At 48.0% G+C, this 20,171-nt stretch overlaps 1 protein-coding gene across 1 annotated transcript in view; it reads right to left on the bottom strand.

Moving 5' to 3' along the window:
- The window catches only part of LOC109898650 (hepatocyte growth factor-like protein), a gene marked incomplete in the record, with an annotated part of 45,212 nt that overhangs the window by 21,417 nt on the left and 3,624 nt on the right, over positions 1-20,171 (bottom strand). The window contains 4 exon segments of the mRNA XM_031838104.1: positions 1-50; positions 169-287; positions 19,044-19,164; positions 19,914-20,050. Coding sequence (XP_031693964.1) covers positions 1-50; positions 169-287; positions 19,044-19,164; positions 19,914-20,050 — 427 coding nt within the window.

Genomic DNA, 20,171 nt, shown 5'->3' on the forward strand with positions numbered 1-20,171 from the left:
GAAACAGTTTGTGGTGTAGCTGGACCGGAGGCGTCTCTTTGTAACCACAGCTAGAGTGAAGGAGAAAAGTGACATTATGAGGGCCGATATAGATTGTATTACATTGTTATAATGATGGAATAGTGTGAATTAATGGACTGGGTGGGTGTATGAGGGGGAAAGACATACAGCACTTGCTGATCTCGCAGCGCTCTCTCTCCATATCAGCGTCTGTGGTGTAGCACCAGGGAACAGGGGAGGCGTCTGGGTTACGGCAGTAGTCATCATCCAAGCTCTTATCTGGATACCTGGAATGTACATGTACAATATTCCAGCACAATGTTAGGAAATTCTCAATTGGAATGATTGATTGTTCTCTACTCTGTTACAGTACTAAATATTGATTAGACAGGAGTAATGCTGGCCGTATATGGTGCATTCGGAAAGTATTCAAACCCCTTCACCTTTTCCACATTTTGCACATTAATTACAAATAAAAAACTGAAATATTACATTTACATCAGTATACAGACCCTTTACTCAGTACTTTGCTGAAGCACCTTTAGCAGTGATTACAGCCTCAAGTCTTCTTGGTTATGACGCTACAAACTTGACACACCTGTAATTGGGGATTTTCTCCCATTCTTCTCTGCAGATCCTCTCAAGCTCTGTCAGGTTGGATGGGGAGCCTCGCTGCACAGCTATTTTCAGGTCTCTCCAGAGATGTTCGATTGGGGTCAAGTCCGGGCTCTGGCTGGACCAGAGATTTGTCATTCAGAGACTTGTCCCGAAGCCACTACTGGGTTATCTTTTCTATGTGCTTAGGGTCATTGTCCTGTTGGAAGGCGAATCTTCACCTCAGTCTGAAGTCCTGAGCACTCTGGAGCAAGTTTTCATCAAGGATCTCTCTGTACTTTGCTCCGTTCATCTTTCCCTCGATCCTGACTAGTCTCCCAGTCCCTGCCGCTGAAAAACACACCCACAGCATGATGCTGCCACAACCATGATTCACCGTTAGGATGATGCCAAGTTTCTTCCAGACATGACGCTTGGTATTCAGTCCAAAGAGTTAAATCTTGGTTTCATCAGTCTGGGAGTCCTTTAAGTGCCTTTTGACAAACTCCAAGTGGGCTGTCATGTGCCTTTTACTGTGGAGTGGCCACTCTACTGACAAGTTTGGATTTCTGAACTTTAAATCCTTATTAATCATTAGTTGTAATAGAGAAACGAGGGGTGCCATAGCTGAGGGGCTACACCAGAGGTTAATGGTTATCTGTAGGGGAAAGTATATGGTGGGGGCAATTGAGCTTGGAATGTACTGAGTGTAGGGAAGCGATCACATGTGTCAGGCATTGAGAAGGGGAGAGAGCCACGGATTAGTGATGAAGGGGGCGAGATCAGGTCAGGTCACGTTAAGGGAGAAATGAAAGTTTACGGCCCGTGTTTGTTCAGATGTGTAGCAGGAGCCTAGGAGGAAGGCTTAAATATCACTGCTTACCTGAAAAGGTCTTTGTCTAATGCAACTGTATTGTTCCTCTGGGAAGAATAAACCTGGTTAAGATTTCATAGTGTCAGTAGAGTTTTTACTCTGGAAATTAGCGCCTAACACTACCATAAAGGACTGATTGGTGGAGTGCTGCAGAGATGGTTGTCCTTCTGGAAGGTTCTCCCATCTCCACAGAGGAACTCTGGAGCTCAGGCAGAGTGACCATTGGGTTCTTGGTCACCTCCCTGACCAAGGCCATTCTTCCCCGATTGCTCAGTTTGGCCGGGCAGCCAGGTCTAGAAAGGGTCTTGGTGGTTCCAAACTTCTTCCATATAAGAATGATGGAGGCCACTGTGTTCTTGGGGACCTTCAATGCTGCAGAAATGTTTTGTTACCCTCTCCCAGATCTGTGCTTCAAGACAATCTTGTCTCGGAGCTCTACGGACAATTCAGTTGACCGCATAGCTTGGTTTTTGCTCTGACATGCACTGTCAACTGTAAGACCTTATATAGATAGGTGCGTGCCTTTCCAAATCATCTCCAATCAATATAATTTTCAACAGGTAGACTCCAATCAAGTCGTAGATACATCTCAATGATGATCAATGGAAACAGGATACACCTGAACTCAGTTTCGAGTCTCATAGCAAAGGGTCTGTATACTTATGTAAATGAGGCATTTAAAAAATATGAACATGCAAAATATGATAAAAACCTGCTTTCGCTTTGTCATTATGGGTTCTGTGTGTAAATTGATGAGGGGAAAAAAACTATTTAATACATTTTAGAATAAGGCTGTAAAGTAACAACATTTTGAAAAAGTGAAGGGGTCTGAATACTTTCCAAATGCACTGTACAAAGGCATGTAGGCCTACAACAAAAAGCACATAAAAGAGTGGTAGTGGTAGTGGTGGTAGTGGTTGTAATGGTTGTGGTAGTGGTTATAGTTGTAGTGGTTGTAGTTGTAGTGGTACTGGTTGTAGTGGTGGTGGTTATAGTGGTTGATAGTGGTTGATAATGGTTGTAGTGGTGGTTGTGATTGTAGTGGTGGTTGTAGTGGTTGTAGTGGTGGTTGAGGTAGTTGTAGTGGTGGTAGTGGTAGTGGTGGTGGTTGTAGTGATGATTGTGGTGGTGGTTGTAGTGGTGGCGGTTGTAGTGGTGATTATTGTAGTGGTGGTAGTGGTGGTGGTTGTAGTGGTTGTAGTGGTGGTGGTTGTGGTGGTGGTTGTAGTGGTGGTTGTAGTGGTGGTTGTGGTGGAGGTTGTAGTGGTGGTGGTTGTGGTGGTGGTTGTAGTGGTGGTGGTGGTTGTAGTGGTGATAGTGGTGGTGGTTGTAGTTGTGGTTGTTGTGGTTATAGTGGTGGTGGTTGTAGTGGTGATAGTGGTGGTGGTTGTAGTGGTGATGGTTGTAGTGGTGATAGTGGTGATGGTTGTAGTGGTGGTTATAGTGGGGGTGGTTGTAGTGGTGTTAGTGGTGGTGGTTGTAGTGGTGGTGGTTGTAGTGGTTGTGGTGGGTGGTTGTAGTGGTGGTGGTTGTAGTGGTTGTGGTGGTGGTTGTAGTGGTGCTTATAGTGGTTCTGGTTGTAGTGGTGGTAGTGGTAGGTGATAACAATAGTGGAGTGGTAGTGGTAGTGGTTGTAGTGGTTGTGGTTATAGTTGTAGTGGTAGTGGTGGTGATTGTAGTGGTGGTTGTGGTGGAGGTTGAAGTGGTGATAGTGGTGGTGGTTGTAGTGGTGGTTATAGTGGTGGTGGTTGTAGTGGTTACAGTGGTGATGGTTGTGTAGTGGTGGTGGTTGTAGTGGTTGTGGTGGTGGTTGTAGTGGTGCTTATAGTGGTGCTGGTTGTTGTGGTGGTGGTTGTAGTGGTAGGTGATAACAATAGTGGAGTGGTAGTGGTAGTGGTTGTAGTGGTTGTGGTGGTGGTAGTGGTTATAGTTGTAGTGGTGGTGATTGTAGGTGGTGGTTGTGGTGGAGAGTTGTAAGTGGTGATAGTGGTGGTGGTTGCAGTGGTGATAGTGGTGGTGGTTGTAGTGGTGATAGTGGTGGTGGTTGCAGTGGTGATAGTGGTTGGTGGTTGCAGTGGTGGAGGTGTTGGTAGTGGTGATAGTGGTGTGTGGTTATAGTGGTGGTGGTTGTAGTGGTGATAGTGGTGGTGGTTTGTAGTGGTGGTTATAGTGGTGGTGGTTGTAGTGGTGGTTGTAGCAGCGGTTGTAGTGGCTTCTACACCTGCATTGCTTGCTGTTTGGGGTTTTAGGCTGGGTTTCTGTACAGCACTTTGAGATATCAGCTGATGTACGAAGGGCTATATAAATAAATTTGATTTGATTTGATTTGTAGTGGTGGTTATAGTGGGTGGTTGTAGCGGCGGTGGTTGTAGTGGTGGTGGTTGTGGTGATGGTGGTTGTAGTGGTGGTTGTGGTGATAGTGCTGGTGGTTGTAGTGGTGATAGTGGTGGTGGTTGTAGTGGTGGTGGTTGTAGTGGTGATAGTTGTTGTGATTATAGTGGTTGTAGTTGTAGTGGTACTGGTTGTAGTGGTTGTAGTGGTGGTGGTTATAGTGGTTGATAGTGGTTGTAGTGGTGGTTGTTGATTGTAGTGGTGGTTGTAGTGTTTTGTGGTGATGGTTGTATGTGGTAGTGGTAGTGGTGGTGGTGTTGTAGTGATGATTGTGGTGAGGTGATTGTATTGGTGGTTTTGGTGATTGTGGTGGTGGTTGTAGTGGTGGTAGTGGTGATTGTGGTGGCGGTTGTTAGTGGTGGTAGTGGTGATTGGTGTAGTGGTGGTAGTGTGATTGTTGTAGTGGGTGGGTAGTGGTGGTGGTTGTGGTTGTAGTGGTGGTGGTTGTGGTGGTGGTGGTTGTAGTGGTGGTGGTGGTTGTAGTGGTGATAGTGGTGGTGGTTGTAGTGGTGGTTGTAGTGGTGATAGTGGTGGTGGTGGTGTAGTGGTGGTTGTGGTGGAGGGCTGTTGTGGTTATAGTGGTGGTGGTTGTAGTGGTGATAGTGGCGGTGGTTGTAGTGGTGGGTGGTGTGGTGGTGATGGTGGTTGTAGTGGGGGTTGTGGTGATAGGGTGGTGGTTTGGTGTGGTTGTGGTGATAGTGGTGGTGGTTGTAGTGGTGATAGTGGTGGTGGTTGTAGTGGTGATAGTGGTGGTGGTTGTAGTGGTGGTGGTTGTAGTTTCGTGGGGTGGTTGTAGTGGTGAAAGTTGTTGTGTTTATAGTGGTGGTGGTTGTAGTGGTGATTATAGTGGTGGTTGTAGTGTGTGGTTGTTGTAGTGGTGGTTGTTGTAGTGGTGGTTGTTGTTGTAGTGGTGGTGGTTGTAGTGGTGATAGTGGTGGTGGTTGTAGTGTTGTATAGTGGTGGTGGTTGTAGTGGTTATAGTGGTGGTGGTGTAGTGGTTATAGTGGTGGTGTTTATAGTGTGGTGGTTATTTGTTGTGTGGTTGTAGTGGTTGTAGTGGTGGTTGTAGTGGTTGTTGTTGTAGTGGTGGTTGTTGTAGTAGGGGGGTTGGTTGTATGGTGATAGTGGTGGTGGTTGTAGTGGTGATTAGTTGGTGGTGGGTTGTAGTGGTGATAGTGGTGGTGGTTGGTTAGTGGTGATAGTGGTGGTTGGTTGTAGTGGTTATAGTGGTGGTGGTTGGAGTGGTTCGTAAGGGTGGTGGTGGTAGTAGGTGGTGGTAGTAGTGGTGATAGTGGTCTGGAGGTTGGAGAGTTAGAGTGGGTGGTGGTAGTTGGTTGTTATAGGGGTGGGTGGTTGTAGTGGGGGTTATAGTAGTGGATAGTGGGGTGTGGTTGCATGGGGGAGGTTGGTTGAGTGGTTGATAGTGGGTGGGTGGTTATAGTGGTGGGGGTTGTAGTGGTGATAGTGGTGGTGGTTGTAGGGGGGTGGTGGGTTGTTAGTGGTGGTTATAGTTGGTTGTATAGTGGTGGGTGGTTGTAAGTGGTGGTTGTAGGCAGCGGTTGTAGTGCTTCTACACCTGCATTGCTTGCTGTTTGGGGGGTTTAGGCTGGGTTTCTGTACAGCACTTTGAGATATCAGCTGATGTTACGAAGGGCTAGTATAAATAACATTTGATTTATTGATTTGTAGTGGTGGTTATAGTGGTGGTTGTAGCGGCGGTGGTTGTAGCGGTGGTGGTTGTGGTGATGGTGGTTGTAGTGTGGTTGTGGTGATGAGTGCTGGTGGTTGTAGTGGTGATAGTGGTGGTGGTTGTAGTGTGGTGGTTTGTAGTGGTGATAGTTGTTGTGATTATAGTGGTTGTAGTTGTAGTGGTACTGGTTGTAGTGGTTGTAGTGGTGGTGGTTATAGTGGTTGATAGTGGTTGTAGTGGTGGTTGTAGTGGTGTTTGTAGTGATGGTTGTAGTGGTGGTAGTGGGTTGTAGTGATGATGTGTTGTGGTGATTGTATTGTGTAGTGGTAGTTGGTGATTGTGGTGGTGGTTGTAGTGGTGGTAGTGGTGATTGTGGTGGCGGTTGTAGTGGTGGTAGTGGTGATTGTTGTAGTGGTGGTAGTGGTGATTGTTGTAGTGGTGGTAGTGGTGGTGGTTGTGGTTGTAGTGGTGGTTGTAGTGGTGGTGTATGGTGGTGGTGGTGGTTGTAGTGGTGGTGGTGGTTGTAGTGTGATAGTGGTGGTGGTTGTAGTGGTGGTTGTAGTGGTGATAGTGGTGGTGGTGGTTGTAGTGGTGGTTGTGGTGGAGGCTGTTGTGGTTATAGTGGTGGTGGTTTGTAGTGGTGATAGTGGCGGTGTGGTTGTAGTGGTGGTGGTTGTGGTGATGGTGGTTGTAGTGGGGGTTGTTGGTGATAGTGGTGGTGGTTGTGGTGGTTGTGGTGATAGTGGTGGTGGTTGTAGTGGTGATAGTGGTGGTGGTTGTAGTGGTGATAGTGTGGTGGTTGTAGTGGTGGTGGTTGTAGTTGTCGTGGTGGTGGTTGTAGTGGTGAAAGTGTGTTGGTTATAGTGGTGGTGGTTGTAGTGGTGATTATAGTGGTGGTTGTAGTGGTGGTTGTTGTAGTGGTGGTGTGTAGTGGTGGTTGTGTAGTGGTAGTGTGGTTTGTAGTGGTGATAGTGGTGGTGGTTGTAGTGGTATAGTGGTGGTGGTTGTAGTGGTTATAGTGGTGGTGGTGTTAGTGGTTATAGTGGTGGTGGTTATAGTGGTGGTGGTTATAGTGGTGGTGGTTTAGTCGTTTGTGTGTAGTGGTTGTAAGTGGTGGTGTAGTGGGGTTGTTGTAGTGGTGGGTTGTGTAGTGGTGGTGGTTGTAGTGGTGTGATAGTGGTGGTTGGTTTGTAGTGGTGATAGTGGTGGTGGTTGTAGTGGTTGATAGTGGTGGTGGTTGTAGTGGTGATAGTGGTGGTGGTTGTAGTGGTTATAGTGGTGGTGTGGGGTTGTAGTGGTCTATAGTGGTGGTGGTGTAGTGGTGGTGGTAGTAGTGGTGATAGTGGTGGTGGTAGTGGAGGTTATAGTGGTGGTGGTTGTATGGTTATAGTGGTGGTGGTTGTAGTGGTGGTTATAGTGGTGATAGTGGTGGTGGTTGCAGTGGTGGAGGTTGTAGTGGTGATAGTGGTGGTGGTTATAGTGGTGGGGTTTGTAGTGGTTGATAGTGGTGGTGGTTGTAGTGGTGGTGGTTGTAGTGGTGGTTCTAGTGGTGGTTGGTTATAGTGGTGGTGGTTGTAGTGGTTGGTGTAGCAGCGGTTGTAGTGCTTCTACACCTGCATGCTTGCTGTTTGGGGTTTTAGGCTGGGGTTTCTGTACAGCACTTTGAGATATCAGCTGATGTACGAAGGGCTATATAAATAAAATTTGATTTGATTTGATTTGTAAGTGGTGGTTACTAGTGGTGGTTGTAGCGGCGGGTGGTTGTAGCGTGGTGGTGGTTGTGGTGATGGTGGTTGTAGTGGTGGTTGTGGTGATAGTGCTGGTGGTTGTAGTGGTGATAGTGGTGTTGGTTGTAGTGGTGGTGGTTGTAGTGGTGATAGTTGTTGTGATTATAGTGGTTGTAGTTGTAGTGGTACTGGTTGTTAGTGGTTGTAGTGGTGGTTGTTATAGTGGTTGATAGTGGTTGTAGTGGTGGTTGTAGTGTTTGTAGTGATTGGTTTTGTAGTGGTGGTAGTGGTTGTAGTGATGATTGTGGTGGTGATTGTATTGGTGGTAGTGGTAGTGGTGATTGTGGTGGTGGTTGTAGTGGTGGTAGTGGTGATTGTTGGTGGCGGTTTGTAGTGGTGGTAGTGGTGATTGTTGTAGTGGTGGTTAGTGGTGATTGTTTGTTAGTGGTGGGAGTGGTGGTGGTTGTGGTTGTAGTGGTGGTTGTAGTGGTGGTTGTAGTGGTGGTGGTGGTTTGTAGTGGTGGTGGTGGTTGTAGTGGTGATAGTGGTGGTGGTGTAGTGGTGGTTGTAGTGGTGATAGTGGTGGTGGTGGTTGTGTAGTGGTGGTTGTGGTGGAGGCTGTTGTGGTTATAGTGGTGGTGGTTTGTAGTGGTGATAGTGGCGGTGGTTGTAGTGGTGGTGGTTGTGGTGATGGTGGTTGTAGTGGGGGTTGTGGTGATAGTGGGTGGTGGTTGTGGTGGTTGTGGTGATAGTGGTGGTGTGGTTGTAGTGGTGATAGTGGTGGTGGTTGTAGTGGTGATAGTGGTGGTGGTTGTAGTGGTGGTGGGTTGTAGTTGTCGTGGTGGTGGTTTGTAGTGGTGAAAGTTGTTGTGGTTATAGTGGTGGTGGTTGTAGTGGTGATTATAGTGGTGGTTGTAGTGGTGGTTGTTGTAGTGGTGGTTGTTGTAGTGGTGGTGGTGGTAGTGGTGATAGTGGTGGTGGTTGTAGTGGTTATAGTGGTGGTGGTGTAGTGGTTATAGTGGTGGTGGTTGTAGTGGTTATAGTGGTGGTGGTTATAGTGGTGGTGGTTGTAGTGTTGTAGTTATAGTGGTGGTTGTAGTGGTGGTGTTGTAGTGGTGGTTGTTGTAGTGGTGGTGGTTGTAGTGGGATAGTGGTGGTGGTTGTAGTGGTGATAGTGGTGGTGGTTGTAGTGGTGATAGTGGTGGTGGTTGTAGTGGTGATAGTGGTGGTGGTTGTAGTGGTGATAGTGGTGGTGGTTGTAGTGTTGTGGTGGTGGGTGTAGTGGTTATAGTGGTTGGTGGTTTTGTAGTGGTGATGTGATAGTGTGGTGGTAGTGGTGGTTATAGTGGTGGTGGTTTGTAGTGGTTCTAGGGTGGTGGTTGTAGTGGTGTGGTGGTTTGTAGTGGTGGTTATAGTGGTGATAGTGGTGGTGGTTGCAGTGGTGGAGGTTTGTAGTGGTGATAGTGGTGGGGTTTATAGTGGTGGTGGTTGTTAGTGGTGATAGTGGTGGTGGTTGTAGTGGTGGTGGTTTTGTAGTGTGGTGGTTTTGTAGTGGTGGTTTCTAGTGGTGGTGGTTGTAGTGGTGGTTGTAAGCAGCGGTTGTAGTGCTTCTACACTGCATTGCTTGCTGTTTGGGGTTTTTAGGCTGGGTTTTCTGTACAGCACTTTGAGATACTCAGCTGATGTACGAAGGGCTATATAAATAAATTGATTTGATTTGATTGTCGTGGTGGTTATAGTGGTGGTTGTTTGTAGCGGGAGTGGTGTTGTAGTGGTGGTGGTTGTGGTGATGGTGGTTGTAGTGGTGGTTGTGGTGATAGTGCTGGTGGTTGTAGTGGTGATAGTGGTGGGTGGTTTGTAGTGGTGGTGGTTGTAGTGGTGATAGTTGTTGTGATTATAGTGGTTGTAGTTTGTAGTGGTACTGGTTGTAGTGGTTGTAGTGGTGGTGGTTATAGTGGTTGATAGTGGTTGTAGTGGTGGTTGTAGTGTTTGTAGTGATGGTTGTAGTGGTTGGTAGTGGTAGTGGTGGTGGTTGTAGTGATGATGTGGTGGTGATTGTATTGGTGGTAGTGGTAGTGGTGATTGTGGTGGTGGTTGTAGTGGTTGGTAGTGGTGATTGTGGTGTGCGGTTGTAGTGGTGGTGGTAGTGGGTGATTGTTGTAGTGGTGGTAGTGGTGATTGTTGGTAGTGGTGTTAGTGGTGGTGGTTGTGGTTGTAGTGGTGGTTGTAGTGGTGGTTGTAGTGGTGGTGGTGGTTGTAGTGGTGGGGTGGTTGTAGTGGTGAAGTGGTGGTGGTTTGTGTAGTGGTGGTTGTAGTGGTGATAGTGGTGGTGGTGGTTGTAGTGGTGGTTGTGGTGGAGGCTGTTGTGGTTACTAGTGGTGGTGGTTGTAGTGGTGATAGTGGCGGTGGTTGTAGTGGTGGTGGTTGTGGTGATGGTGGTTGTAGTGGGGGTTGTGGTGATAGTGGTGGTGGTTGTGGGGTTGTGGTGATAGTGGTGGTGGTTTGTAGTGGTGATAGTGGTGGTGGTTGTAGTGGTTGATAGTGGTTGGTGGTGTAGTGGTGGTGGTTGTAGTTGTCGTGGTTGGTGGTTGTAGTGGTTGAATGAAGTTGTTGTGGTTATAGTGGTGGTGGTTGTAGTGGTGATTATAGTGGTGTTTGTAGTGGTGGTTGTTGTAGTGGTGGTTGTTGTAGTGGTGGTGGTTTGTAGTGGTGATAGTGGTGGTGGTTGTAGTGGTTATAGTGGTGGTGGTTGTAGTGGTTATAGTGGTGGTGGTTGTAGTGTTATAGTGGTGGTGGTTATAGTGGTGGTGGTTGTAGTGGTTTGTAGTTATAGTGGTGGTTGTAGTGGTGGTTGTTGTAGTGGTGGTTGTTGTAGTGGTGGTGGTTGTAGTGGTGATAGTGGTGGTGGTTGTAGTGGTGATAGTGGTGGTGGTTGTAGTGGTGATAGTGGTGGTGGTTGTAGTGGTGATAGTGGTGGTGGTTGTAGTGGTGATAGTGGTGGTGGTTGTAGTGGTTATAGTGGTGGTGGTTGTAGTGGTTATAGTGGTGGTGGTTTGTAGTGGTGGTGGTTGTAGTGGTGATAGTGGTGGTGGTAGTGGTGGTTATAGTGGTGGTGGTTGTAGTGGTTATAGTGGTGGTGGTTTGTAGTGGTGGTGGTTTGTAGTGGTGGTTATAGTGGTGATAGTGGTGGTGGTTGCAGTGGTGGAGGTTGTAGTGGTGATAGTGGTGGTGGTTATAGTGGTGGTGGTTGTAGTGGTGATAGTGGTGGTGGTTGTAGTGGTGGTGGTTGTAGTGGTGGTGGTTGTAGTGGTGGTTATAGTGGTGGTGGTTGTAGTGGTGGTGTTGTAGCAGCGGTTGTAGTGCTTCTACACCTGCATTGCTTGCTGTTTGGGGTTTTAGGCTGGGTTTCTGTACAGCACTTTGAGATATCAGCTGATGTACGAAGGGCTATATAAATAAATTTGATTTGATTTGATTTGTAGTGGTGGTTATAGTGGTGGTTGTAGCGGGAGTGGTTGTAGTGGTGGTGGTTGTGGTGATGGTGGTTGTAGTGGTGGTTGTGGTGATAGTGCTGGTGGTTGTAGTGGTGATAGTGGTGGTGGTTGTAGTGGTGGTGGTTGTAGTGGTGATAGTTGTTGTGATTATAGTGGTTGTAGTTGTAGTGGTACTGGTTGTAGTGGTTGTAGTGGTGGTGGTTATAGTGGTTGATAGTGGTTGTAGTGGTGGTTGTAGTGTTTGTAGTGATGGTTGTAGTGGTGGTAGTGGTAGTGGTGGTGGTTGTAGTGATGATTGTGGTGGTGATTGTATTGGTGGTAGTGGTAGTGGTGATTGTGGTGGTGGTTGTAGTGGTGGTAGTGGTGATTGTGGTGGCGGTTGTAGTGGTGGTAGTGGTGATTGTTGTAGTGGTGGTAGTGGTGATTGTTGTAGTGGTGTTAGTGGTGGTGGTTGTGGTTGTAGTGGTGGTTGTAGTGGTGGTTGTAGTGGTGGTGGTGGTTGTAGTGGTGGTGGTGGTGTGTAGTGGTGATAGTGGTGGTGGTTGTAGTGGTGGTTGTAGTGGTGATAGTGGTGGTGGTGGTTGTAGTGGTGGTTGTGGTGGAGGCTGTTGTGGTTATAGTGGTGGTGGTTGTAGTGGTGATAGTGGCGGGTGGTTGTAGTGGTGGTGGTTGTGGTGATGGTGGTTGTAGTGGGGGTTGTGGTGATAGTGGTGGTGGTTGTGGTGGTTGTGGTGATAGTGGTGGTGGTTGTAGTGGTGATAGTGGTGGTGGTTGTAGTGGTGATAGTGGTGGTGTTGTAGTGGTGGTGGTTGTAGTTGTCGTGGTGGTGGTTGTAGTGGTGAAAGTTGTTGTGGTTATAGTGGTGGTGGTTGTAGTGGTGATTATAGTGGTGGTTATAGTGGTGGTTGTTGTAGTGGTGGTTGTTGTAGTGGTGGTTGTTGTAGTGGTGGTTGTTGTAGTGGTGGTGGTTGTAGTGGTGATAGTGGTGGTGGTTGTAGTGGTTATAGTGGTTATAGTGGTGGTGGTTGTAGTGGTTATAGTGGTGGTGGTTGTAGTGGTTATAGTGGTGGTGGTTATAGTGGTGGTGGTTGTAGTGGTTGTAGTTATAGTGGTGGTTGTAGTGGTGGTTGTTGTAGTGGTGGTTGTTGTAGTGGTGGTGGTTGTAGTGGTGATAGTGGTGGTGGTTGTAGTGGTGATAGTGGTGGTGGTTGTAGTGGTGATAGTGGTGGTGGTTGTAGTGGTGATAGTGGTGGTGGTTGTAGTGGTGATAGTGGTGGTGGTTTGTAGTGGTGATAGTGGTGGTGGTTGTAGTGGTTATAGTGGTGGTGGTTGTAGTGGTTATAGTGGTGGTGGTGTAGTGGTGGTGGGTTGTAGTGGTGATAGTGGTGGTGGTAGTGGTGGTTATAGTGGTGGTGGTTGTAGTGGTTATAGTGGTGGTGGTTGTAGTGGTGGTGGTTGTAGTGGTGGTTATAGTGGTGATAGTGGTGGTGGTTGCAGTGGTGGAGGTTGTAGTGGTGATAGTGGTGGTGGTTATAGTGGTGGTGGTTGTAGTGGTGATAGTGGTGGTGGTTGTAGTGGTGGTGGTTGTGGTGGTGGTTTGTAGTGGTGGTTGTAGCAGCGGTTGTAGCAGCGGTTGTAGTGCTTCTACACCTGCATTGCTTGCTGTTTGGGGTTTTAGGCTGGGTTTCTGTACAGCACTTTGAGATATCAGCTGATGTACGAAGGGCTATATAAATAAATTTGATTTGATTTGATTTGTAGTGGTGGTTATAGTGGTGGTTGTAGCGGGGAGTGGTTGTAGTGGTGGTGGTTGTGGTGATGGTGGTTGTAGTGGTGGTTGTGGTGATAGTGCTGGTGGTTGTAGTGGTGATAGTGGTGGTGGTTGTAGTGGTGGTGGTTGTAGTGGTGATAGTTGTTGTGATTATAGTGGTTGTAGTTGTAGTGGTACTGGTTGTAGTGGTTGTAGTGGTGGTGGTTATAGTGGTTGATAGTGGTTGTAGTGGTGGTTGTAGTGTTTGTAGTGATGGTTGTAGTGGTGGTAGTGGTAGTGGTGGTGGTTGTAGTGATGATTGTGGTGGTGATTGTATTGGTGGTAGTGGTAGTGGTGATTGTGGTGGTGGTTGTAGTGGTGGTAGTGGTGATTGTTGTAGTGGTGGTAGTGGTGATTGTTGTAGTGGTGTTAGTGGTGGGTGGTTGTGGTTGTAGTGGTGGTTGTAGTGGGTGGTTGTAGTGGTGGTGGTGGTTGTAGTGGTGGTGGTGGTTGTAGTGGTGATAGTGGTGGTGGTTGTGTGGTGGTTGTAGTGGTGATAGTGGTGGTGGTGGTTGTAGTGGTGGTTGTGGTGGAGGCTGTTGTGGTTATAGTGGTGGTGGTTGTAGTGGTTGGTGGTTGTAGTGGTGGTGGTTGTGGTGGTTGTGGTGATAGTGGTGGTGGTTGTAGTGGTGGTGGTTGTAGTGGTGGTGGTTGTGGTGGTTGTGTGATAGTGGTGGGGTTGTTAGTGGTTGATAGTGGTGGTGGTTGTAGTGGTGATAGTGGTGGTGGTTGTAGTGGTGGTGGTTGTAGTTGTCGTGGGTGGTTGTTGTAGTGGTGAAAGTTGTTGTGGTTATAGTGGTGGTGGTTGTAGTGGTGATTATAGTGGTGGTTGTAGTGGTGGTTGTTGTAGTGGTGGTTGTTGTAGTGGTGGTTGTTGTAGTGGTGGTGGTTGTAGTGGTGATAGTGGTGGTGGTTGTAGTGGTATAGTGGTGGTGGTTGTAGTGGTTTATAGTGGTGGTGGTTGTAGTGGTTATAGTGGTGTGGTTGTAGTGGTTATAGTGGTGGTGGTTATAGTGGTGGTGGTTATAGTGGTGGTGTGTAGTGGTTGTAGTGGTGGGTGTAGTGGTGGTTGTTGTTAGTGGTGGTTGTTGTAGTGGTGGTGGTTGTAGTGGTGATAGTGGTGGTGGTTGTAGTGGTGATAGTGGTGGGTGGTTGTAGTGGTGATAGTGGTGGTGGTTGTAGTGGTGATAGTGGTGGTGGTTTGTAGTGGTTATAGTGGTGGTGGTTTGTAGTGGTTATAGTGGTGGTGGTTTGTAGTGGTGGTGGTTGTAGTGGTGATAGTGGTGGTGGTAGTGGGTGGTTATAGTGGTGGTGGTTGTAGTGGTTATAGTGGTGGTGGTTGTAGTGGTGGTGGTTTGTAGTGGTGGTTATAGTGGTGATAGTGGTGGTGGTTGCAGTGGTGGAGGTTGTAGTGGTGATAGTGGTGGTGGTTATAGTGGTGGTGGTTTGTAGTGGTGATAGTGGTGGTGGTTGTAGTGTGGTTGGTGGTTGTAGTGGTGGTGGTTGTAGTGGTGGTTATAGTGGTGGTTGTAGCGGCGGTGGTTGTAGTGGTGGTGGTTGTGGTGATGGTGGTTGTAGTGGTGGTTGTGGTGATAGTGCTGGTGGTTGTAGTGGTGATAGTGGTGGTGGTTGTAGTGGTGGTGGTTGTAGTGGTGATAGTTGTTGTGATTATAGTGGTTGTAGTTGTAGTGGTACTGGTTGTAGTGGTTGTAGTGGTGGTGGTTATAGTGGTTGATAGTGGTTGTAGTGGTGGTTGTAGTGTTTGTAGTGATGGTTGTAGTGGTGGTAGTGGTAGTGGTGGTGGTTGTAGTGATGATTGTGGTGGTGATTGTATTGGTGGTAGTGGTAGTGGTGATTGTGGTGGTGGTTGTAGTGGTGGTAGTGGTGATTGTGGTGGCGGTTGTAGTGGTGGTAGTGGTGATTGTTGTAGTGGTGGTAGTGGTGATTGTTGTAGTGGTGGTAGTGGTGGTGGTTGTGGTTGTAGTGGTGGTTGTAGTGGTGGTTGTAGTGGTGGTGGTGGTTGTAGTGGTGGTGGTGGTTGTAGTGGTGATAGTGGTGGTGGTTGTAGTGGTGGTTGTAGTGGTGATAGTGGTGGTGGTGGTTGTAGTGGTGGTTGTGGTGGAGGCTGTTGTGGTTATAGTGGTGGTGGTTGTAGTGGTTGTAGTGGTGATAGTGGCGGTGGTTGTAGTGGTGGTGGTTGTGGTGATGGTGGTTGTAGTGGGGGTTGTGGTGATAGTGGTGGTGGTTGTAGTGGTGATAGTGGTGGTGGTTGTAGTGGTGATAGTGGTGGTGGTTGTAGTGGTGGTGGTTGTAGTTGTCGTGGTGGTGGTTGTAGTGGTGAAAGTTGTTGTGGTTATAGTGGTGGTGGTTGTAGTGGTGATTATAGTGGTGGTTGTAGTGGTGGTTGTTGTAGTGGTGGTTGTTGTAGTGGTGGTTGTTGTAGTGGTGGTGGTTGTAGTGGTGATAGTGGTGGTGGTTGTAGTGGTTATAGTGGTGGTGGTTGTAGTGGTTATAGTGGTGGTGGTTGTAGTGGTTATAGTGGTGGTGGTTATAGTGGTGGTGGTTTGTAGTGGTTGTAGTTATAGTGGTGGTTGTAGTGGTGGTTGTTGTAGTGGTGGTTGTTTGTAGTGGTGGTGGTTGTAGTGGTGATAGTGGTGGTGGTTGTAGTGGTGATAGTGGTGGTGGTTGTAGTGGTGATAGTGGTGGTGGTTGTAGTGGTGATAGTGGTGGTGGTTGTAGTGGTGATAGTGGTGGTGGTTGTAGTGGTGGTGGTTGTAGTGGTGATAGTGGTGGTGGTAGTGGTGGTTATAGTGGTGGTGGTTGTAGTGGTTATAGTGGTGGTGGTTGTAGTGGTGGTGGTTGTAGTGGTGGTTATAGTGGTGATAGTGGTGGTGGTTGCAGTGGTGGAGGTTGTAGTGGTGATAGTGGTGGTGGTTATAGTGGTGGTGGTTGTAGTGGTGATAGTGGTGGTGGTTGTAGTGGTGGTGGTTGTAGTGGTGGTGGTTGTAGTGGTGGTTTATAGTGGTGGTGGTTGTAGTGGTGGTTGTAGCAGCGGTTGTAGTGCTTCTACACCTGCATTGCTTGCTGTTTGGGGTTTTAGGCTGGGTTTCTGTACAGCACTTTGAGATATCAGCTGATGTACGAAGGGCTATATAAATAAATTTGATTTGATTTGATTTGTAGTGGTGGTTATAGTGGTGGTTGTAGCGGGAGTGGTTGTAGTGGTGGTGGTTGTGGTGATGGTGGTTGTAGTGGTGGTTGTGGTGATAGTGCTGGTGGTTGTAGTGGTGATAGTGGTGGTGGTTGTAGTGGTGGTGGTTGTAGTGGTGATAGTTGTTGTGATTATAGTGGTTGTAGTTGTAGTGGTACTGGTTGTAGTGGTTGTAGTGGTGGTGGTTATAGTGGTTGATAGTGGTTGTAGTGGTGGTTGTAGTGTTGTAGTGATGGTTGTAGTGGTGGTAGTGGTAGTGGTGGTGGTTGTAGTGATGATTGTGGTGGTGATTGTATTGGTGGTAGTGGTAGTGGTGATTGTGGTGGTGGTTGTAGTGGTGGTAGTGGTGATTGTGGTGGCGGTTTGTAGTGGTGGTAGTGGTGATTGTTGTAGTGGTGGTAGTGGTGATTGTTGTAGTGGTGTTAGTGGTGGTGGTTGTGGTTGTAGTGGTGGTTGTAGTGGTGGTTGTAGTGGTGGTGGTGGTTGTAGTGGTGGTGGTGGTTGTAGTGGTGATAGTGGTGGTGGTTGTAGTGGTGGTTGTAGTGGTGATAGTGGTGGTGGTGGTTGTAGTGGTGGTTGTGGTGGAGGCTGTTGTGGTTATAGTGGTGGTGGTTGTAGTGGTGATAGTGGCGGTGGTTGTAGTGGTGGTGGTTGTGGTGATGGTGGTTGTAGTGGGGGTTGTGGTGATAGTGGTGGTGGTTGTGGTGATAGTGGTGGTGGTTGTAGTGGTGATAGTGGTGGTGGTTGTAGTGGTGATAGTGGTGGTGGTTGTAGTGGTGGTGGTTGTAGTTGTCGTGGTGGTGGTTGTAGTGGTGAAAGTTGTTGTGGTTATAGTGGTGGTGGTTGTAGTGGTGATAGTGGTGGTGGTTATAGTGGTGGTTGTAGTGGTGGTTGTTGTAGTGGTGGTTGTTGTAGTGGTGGTGGTTGTAGTGGTGATAGTGGTGGTGGTTGTAGTGGTGATAGTAGTGGTGATAGTGGTGGTGGTTGTAGTGGTGATAGTGGTGGTGGTTGTAGTGGTGATAGTGGTGGTGGTTGTAGTGGTGATAGTGGTGGTGGTTGTAGTGGTTATAGTGGTGGTGGTTGTAGTGGTTATAGTGGTGGTGGTTGTAGTGGTGATAGTGGTGGTGGTTGTAGTGGTTATAGTGGTGGTGGTTGTAGTGGTTATAGTGGTGGTGGTTGTAGTGGTTATAGTGGTGGTGGTTGTAGTGGTGGTGGTTGTAGTGGTGATAGTGGTGGTGGTAGTGGTGGTTATAGTGGTGGTGGTTGTAGTGGTTATAGTGGTGGTGGTTGTAGTGGTGGTGGTTGTAGTGGTGATAGTGGTGGTGGTTATAGTGGTGGTGGTTGCAGTGGTGGAGGTTGTAGTGGTGATAGTGGTGGTGGTTATAGTGGTGGTGGTTGTAGTGGTGATAGTGGTGGTGGTTGTAGTGGTGGTGGTTTGTAGTGGTGGTTATAGTGGTGGTGGTTTGTAGTGGTGGTTGTAGCAGCGGTTGTAGTGCTTCTACACCTGCATTGCTTGCTGTTTGGGGTTTTAGGCTGGGTTTCTGTACAGCACTTTGAGATATCAGCTGATGTACGAAGGGCTATATAAATAAATTTGATTTGATTTGATTTGTAGTGGTGGTTATAGTGGTGGTTGTAGCGGCGGTGGTTGTAGTGGTGGTGGTTGTGGTGATGGTGGTTGTAGTGGTGGTTGTGGGTGATAGTGCTGGTGGTTGTAGTGGTGATAGTGGTGGTGGTTGTAGTGTTGGTGGTTGTAGTGGTGATAGTTGTTGTGATTATAGTGGTTGTAGTTGTAGTGGTACTGGTTGTAGTGGTTGTAGTGGTGGTGGTTATAGTGGTTGATAGTGGTTGTAGTGGTGGTTGTGATTGTAGTGGTGGTTGTACTGGTGGTAGTGGTAGTGGTGGTGGTTGTAGTGATGATTGTGGTGGTGATTGTATTGGTGGTAGTGGTAGTGGTGATTGTGGTGGTGGTTGTAGTGGTGGTAGTGGTGATTGTGGTGGCGGTTGTAGTGGTGGTAGTGGTGATTGTTGTAGTGGTGGTAGTGGTGATTGTTGTAGTGGTGGTAGTGGTGGTGGTTGTGGTTGTAGTGGTGGTGGTTGTGGTGGTGGTGGTTGTAGTGGTGGTGGTGGTTGTTGTAGTGGTGATAGTGGTGGTGGTTGTAGTGGTGGTTGTAGTGGTGATAGTGGTGGTGGTGGTTGTAGTGGTGGTTGTGGTGGAGGCTGTTGTGGTTATAGTGGTGGTGGTTGTAGTGGTGATAGTGGCGGTGGTTGTAGTGGTGGTGGTTGTGGTGATGGTGGTTGTAGTGGGGGTTGTGGTGATAGTGGCGGTGGTTGTAGTGGTGGTGGTTGTGGTGATGGTGGTTGTAGTGGGGGTTGTGGTGATAGTGGTGGTGGTTATGGTGGTTGTGGTGATAGTGGTGGTGGTTGTAGTGGTGATAGTGGTGGTGGTTGTAGTGGTGATAGTGGTGGTGGTTGTAGTGGTGGTGGTTGTAGTTGTCGTGGTGGTGGTTGTAGTGGTGAAAGTTGTTGTGGTTATAGTGGTGGTGGTTGTAGTGGTGATAGTGGCGGTGGTTGTAGTGGTGGTGGTTGTGGTGATGGTGGTTGTAGTGGGGGTTGTGGTGATAGTGGTGGTGGTTATGGTGGTTGTGGTGATAGTGGTGGTGGTTGTAGTGGTGATAGTGGTGGTGGTTGTAGTGGTGATAGTGGTGGTGGTTGTAGTGGTGGTGGTTGTAGTTGTCGTGGTGGTGGTTGTAGTGGTGAAAGTTGTTGTGGTTATAGTGGTGGTGGTTGTAGTGGTGATAGTGGTGGTGGTTATAGTGGTGGTTGTAGTGGTGGTTGTTGTAGTGGTGGTTGTTGTAGTGGTGGTGGTTGTAGTGGTGATAGTGGTGGTGGTTGTAGTGGTTATAGTGGTGGTGGTTGTAGTGGTTATAGTGGTGGTGGTTGTAGTGGTTATAGTGGTGGTGGTTGTAGTGGTTATAGTGGTGGTGGTTGTAGTGGTGGTGGTTGTAGTGGTGATAGTGGTGGTGGTAGTGGTGGTTATAGTGGTGGTGGTTGTAGTGGTTATAGTGGTGGTGGTTGTAGTGGTGGTGGTTGTAGTGGTGATAGTGGTGGTGGTAGTTATAGTGGTGGTTGTAGTGGTGGTGGTTGTAGTGGTGGTGGTTGTAGTGGTGGTGGTTGTAGTGGTGGTGGTTGTAGTGGTGGTGGTTGTAGTGGTAGTGGTAGGTGATAATAGCGCTGGGTGGACAGACATACTTCTCAGGCTGGTAGATGTGTTGGTGTGGGTACTGCTGGTCCCAACGTTGGCACTCTCGGCCACTCACTGTGTGGTCAACCTGACCCCTGTAGTCTTCCCCATTACATGTGATACACACCTCTGTGCACAAACCCAAACACACACAATTTGTAACAACACTGTGTTGTTCTCTGTGATCAAAACAGACGTGTCCACTGTGCCTAACAGACGTGTCCACTGTGCCTAACAGACGTGTCCACTGTGCCTAACAGACGTGTCCACTGTGCCTAACAGACGTGTCCACTGTGCCTAACAGACGTGTCCACTGTGCCTAACAGACGTGTCCACTGTGCCTAACAGACGTGTCCACTGTGCCAAACAGACGTGTCCACTGTGCCAAACAGACGTGTCCACTGTGCCAAACAGACGTGTCCACTGTGCCAAACAGACGCGTCCACTGTGCCTAACAGACACGTCCACTGTGCCTAACAGACACGTCCACTGTGCCTAACAGACACGTCCACTGTGCCTAACAGACACGTCCACTGTGCCTAACAGACACGTCCACTGTGCCTAACAGACACGTCCACTGTGCCTAACAGACACGTCCACTGTGCCTAACAGACATGTCCACTGTGCCTAACCGACATGTCCACTGTGCCTAACAGACATGTCCACTGTGCCTAACAGACATGTCCACTGTGCCTAACAGACATGTCCACTGTGCCTAACAGACATGTCCACTGTGCCTAACAGACATGTCCACTGTGCCTAACAGATAATACGTTCAAATTCAATACATACACACATAGTGTTATCACATTATCTTTAGAAACATATGCAGTTGCAATCCTTCAACTGCTGGAATTTTATAACAGAATGGGACGTACCATCTTTGCAGTGGGGGATATTGCAGGTCTCATAACGCCGTTCTGGATCAGTGGTGTAGCACCACGGCCCGATGCGGTCCCCATCTGGGTTCCTGCAGTAGTTCAGCTCCAAGCCATTAGTGGCTGTGGGTGTCCATCTATGACAAGTATAGCAACAGCATGTGTGTGAGAGAGACAGAGACATATCGTATTATATATTCTTCTGGGTCATGTTTTCAGCTTCCAAACAACAACTCTCAGAAATCAATGGGATGATAT

This window comes from Oncorhynchus kisutch, linkage group LG1 (genome assembly GCF_002021735.2).
Source record: "Oncorhynchus kisutch isolate 150728-3 linkage group LG1, Okis_V2, whole genome shotgun sequence".
Taxonomy (NCBI): domain Eukaryota; kingdom Metazoa; phylum Chordata; class Actinopteri; order Salmoniformes; family Salmonidae; genus Oncorhynchus; species Oncorhynchus kisutch.